Source organism: Merops nubicus, unplaced genomic scaffold, assembly GCF_000691845.1.
Source record: "Merops nubicus isolate BGI_N331 unplaced genomic scaffold, ASM69184v1 scaffold35331, whole genome shotgun sequence".
NCBI lineage: Eukaryota > Metazoa > Chordata > Aves > Coraciiformes > Meropidae > Merops > Merops nubicus.
In genome coordinates, this window is record NW_008589624.1 from 25025 (window position 1) to 25432 (window position 408).

Sequence of the window (408 nt, forward strand, 5' to 3'; positions counted from 1 at the left end):
TCGTCGTGGGAGAGGGTTGCCGGGGGGGGGGGGCAGCCAGCCAGCCTGCAGGGTGCTGCGCCCGGTGGTGTGGCTGCTACCGAGGGGAGCGATCTGAGGGTGAGAGGAAGGACCTTCCCATGCCGATCTTCTGAGTACGGCAGAGAGCCTCTCCCCGTGCCTTTTTAAAATGTATTTTGCCTAGCAGTACGCCTTTTCATGATGAGATAGGAGACAGAACGTTAATTCTCAACTGCTCCTCCTTTAAAAACAAATTACAGACGCTGCTGAAAGGCAAAGCTCTCTGGGACCTGCACTTGCCAGCTTCCAACTGGACAGTGGAGGACGTTGCCCTCTTCCTGTCAAACCATCCAGAGGACTTTGAGACTGCTAATGGCTCGGTGGATCCCTGGGGGGGTGGCTTCACAG

The 408-nt window shown here is 56.4% G+C and overlaps 1 protein-coding gene across 1 annotated transcript in view; it reads left to right on the forward strand.

Annotated features, from left to right (window-relative positions):
- The window catches only part of ABCA1 (ATP-binding cassette, sub-family A (ABC1), member 1), a gene marked incomplete at its 5' end in the record, with an annotated part of 46151 nt that overhangs the window by 19631 nt on the left and 26112 nt on the right, over positions 1–408 (forward strand). Inside the window, one exon of the mRNA XM_008949646.1 lies at positions 261–408. This exon is cut by the window's right edge and continues 29 nt beyond it. Coding sequence (XP_008947894.1) covers positions 261–408 — 148 coding nt within the window. The remainder of the gene's footprint in view (positions 1–260) is intronic.